Below are 2,034 nucleotides of genomic sequence, written 5' to 3'. Positions count from 1 at the left end.
GCAAAGATTCAGCCAAGGTTGGGGTGTTGCCAATCAAGTACACTGACCCCAAAGAGGCAAGAATGTTTGTTATATTGGCGAAAGACTGGTTGAAACAGTGGACTGACAAAAGCAAACTGGGTGGAGAGTGGCATGAACAAAGAAGGGAGCTGGCGGGCAGGGAGAAAGTAGATTCCAGTGGATATAACCAATCAAGTTGAAAAGAAGGGACTATGATCAAAGAAAGGGATGCCTGGATTCACAATCTCAGAGAGTCAGGAGACATGGCTTCTAGTTCAGAGTCTGTAAAACTTTGAGCATCTCCTTTGTATTCTCTGGCTCTCAGTTTCCTCATCTATGCGTACAGTGTAAGCAGCAGCTAAAACCCTTTCCAAGTAGGCCTTTCTGTGATGCTACATTATCGATCAATGTTTTAGGCACTTCGGGATCTGAATCAGATACACTGAGCCTTCAGTAGTGACCCATGGGTGCTTAGATTATTGGTTCTAAACCTGTTGACAGAACATACAGAAATTCCCGTGTATGTCCTGGATTGATCCAATATTTGTGGCTTTAGATTTTCATCTCAGGCATGCTTTGGATTCCTCCAGAAACCCTACATTCAACCCCCAAGCTGTGCCATTGGAGACTCCTTGTAAAGTGTGATCTTCTTATCTTTATGGAAATATTTCCAGGGTTTATGGAGGGGAGGGATGCTCTAGGGAGATACTCATGAGGACCTAGTAGTGACCCGATATGACAAAGCGACAGAATGACAGAGCCACTGGAGGTGGGAAGTTGTCGTCATAGCCACCTGGTTGGAAACAGCTTTCATATCATCATGGCCCATTTCCTCGAGTTGGGTGCAGGATATGTATAAAAGGCCTCACATCATACTGTCTCCTCACTTCAATTGACATACCCATCGCTTGCCTGAGGTTAGGAGAACAAGGTGAGTGTCTTTACCGATCTGATGGCAGTTTGGGGATGGCCAGGACTGCCACACCTCAGCTGAATGGGACAAGCCACTCCAGGGTGGAGAGAATGGGAATTAACTGGTAATTGCAAGAAGATCAGGCTCATGGAAATCATTGGGGTGGCTCAGAAGTAGCAAGCCCAGAAATGATGAATGTTAACCAGAGATTGGTGTCGGGGTAGGGGAAGCCAGTTTGTAGGACAAGAGACAGCCATACAAGGCAGAAGAGTAGGTCTAAAGGCAGAACCTACGATGTATGAAAGAAGAAAAGGGAGATGATGAAGACAGGTGATGTAACTCTCTGGACTCAGGCTAAACACATGGTTTCTGGAATGAATAGATTAGAGGATGCTTCAAAAACAATTTAAGACTTAGGGAACTACCTGGTGCCCTGAGTTGCTGCCTTTGAAGTCAGGAGTCTTGGGAAAACCACAACAGGTAGAATAACGTGTTACCAAAGTCTAATTTACCCACTGCCTGATTTCTCCCGTGACAGGAAAGTAGGGCTACACTGCTTTAAAGGAGTCCCTGAAGCTGTAGAATCAGTTACGGAACTTCAGACTCTGTAGAAAAATATTGACACAAATAAGGTTTATATTCACTGGACTTTCAAAATATCTGTCTTGCTTTTTAGAGTAACTGAACTTTCTCCAAGATGTCCTGCCAGCAAAACCAGCAGAAGAGCCAGCTCCCTGCCAAGTTCTTCCCCAAATGTCCACCCAAGTGCCCTGCTCAGGCCCCTCAAGCCCCTGCTCCCTACTCCCCTCCCGACCCCTCCTGCTATGCCCCCAGTTGCTGTATTTCTGGCTTTGGAGGCTGCTCCTGTCTGGTGTCTCATCGGTTTCCACGCATCTGCCTATGCCAGCCCCAGCCTTCCGACTGCTGCCTGAGAGAATCCTCTGGATGCTCCAGTTGTTGCCATGGCCTTGGGGGTTGCAGCTTTTGAGGAACCAAAGATCCACAGCCAAGGACCAGCCTAGAATGGACGTCTTTCCTCACTCTAACCCTTGTCCTCCCCTCTCCTCCTGAACTAAGCTGCCTAGATGTGTAGACGGTGGATTCCTCTTTTTGCTGAGAAC

General features: G+C 47.1%; 1 protein-coding gene across 1 annotated transcript; it reads left to right on the top strand.

Annotated features, from left to right (window-relative positions):
* The first annotated feature begins 886 nt into the window (after positions 1-886).
* Positions 887-2,034, top strand: LCE7A (late cornified envelope 7A). The gene is made up of 2 exons (XM_070269015.1): positions 887-931; positions 1,590-2,034. The coding sequence occupies exon 2, from the start codon at positions 1,611-1,613 to the stop codon at positions 1,899-1,901; it is 291 nt and encodes a 96-aa protein (XP_070125116.1). The 5' UTR covers positions 887-931; positions 1,590-1,610; the 3' UTR covers positions 1,902-2,034.

The sequence above is a fragment of the Equus caballus genome, chromosome 5 (genome assembly GCF_041296265.1).
Source record: "Equus caballus isolate H_3958 breed thoroughbred chromosome 5, TB-T2T, whole genome shotgun sequence".
In the NCBI taxonomy this organism is placed as follows: Eukaryota; Metazoa; Chordata; class Mammalia; order Perissodactyla; family Equidae; genus Equus; species Equus caballus.
Note: the sequence above shows the minus strand (reverse complement) of the source record. Positions and strands in the feature narration are given on the sequence as shown.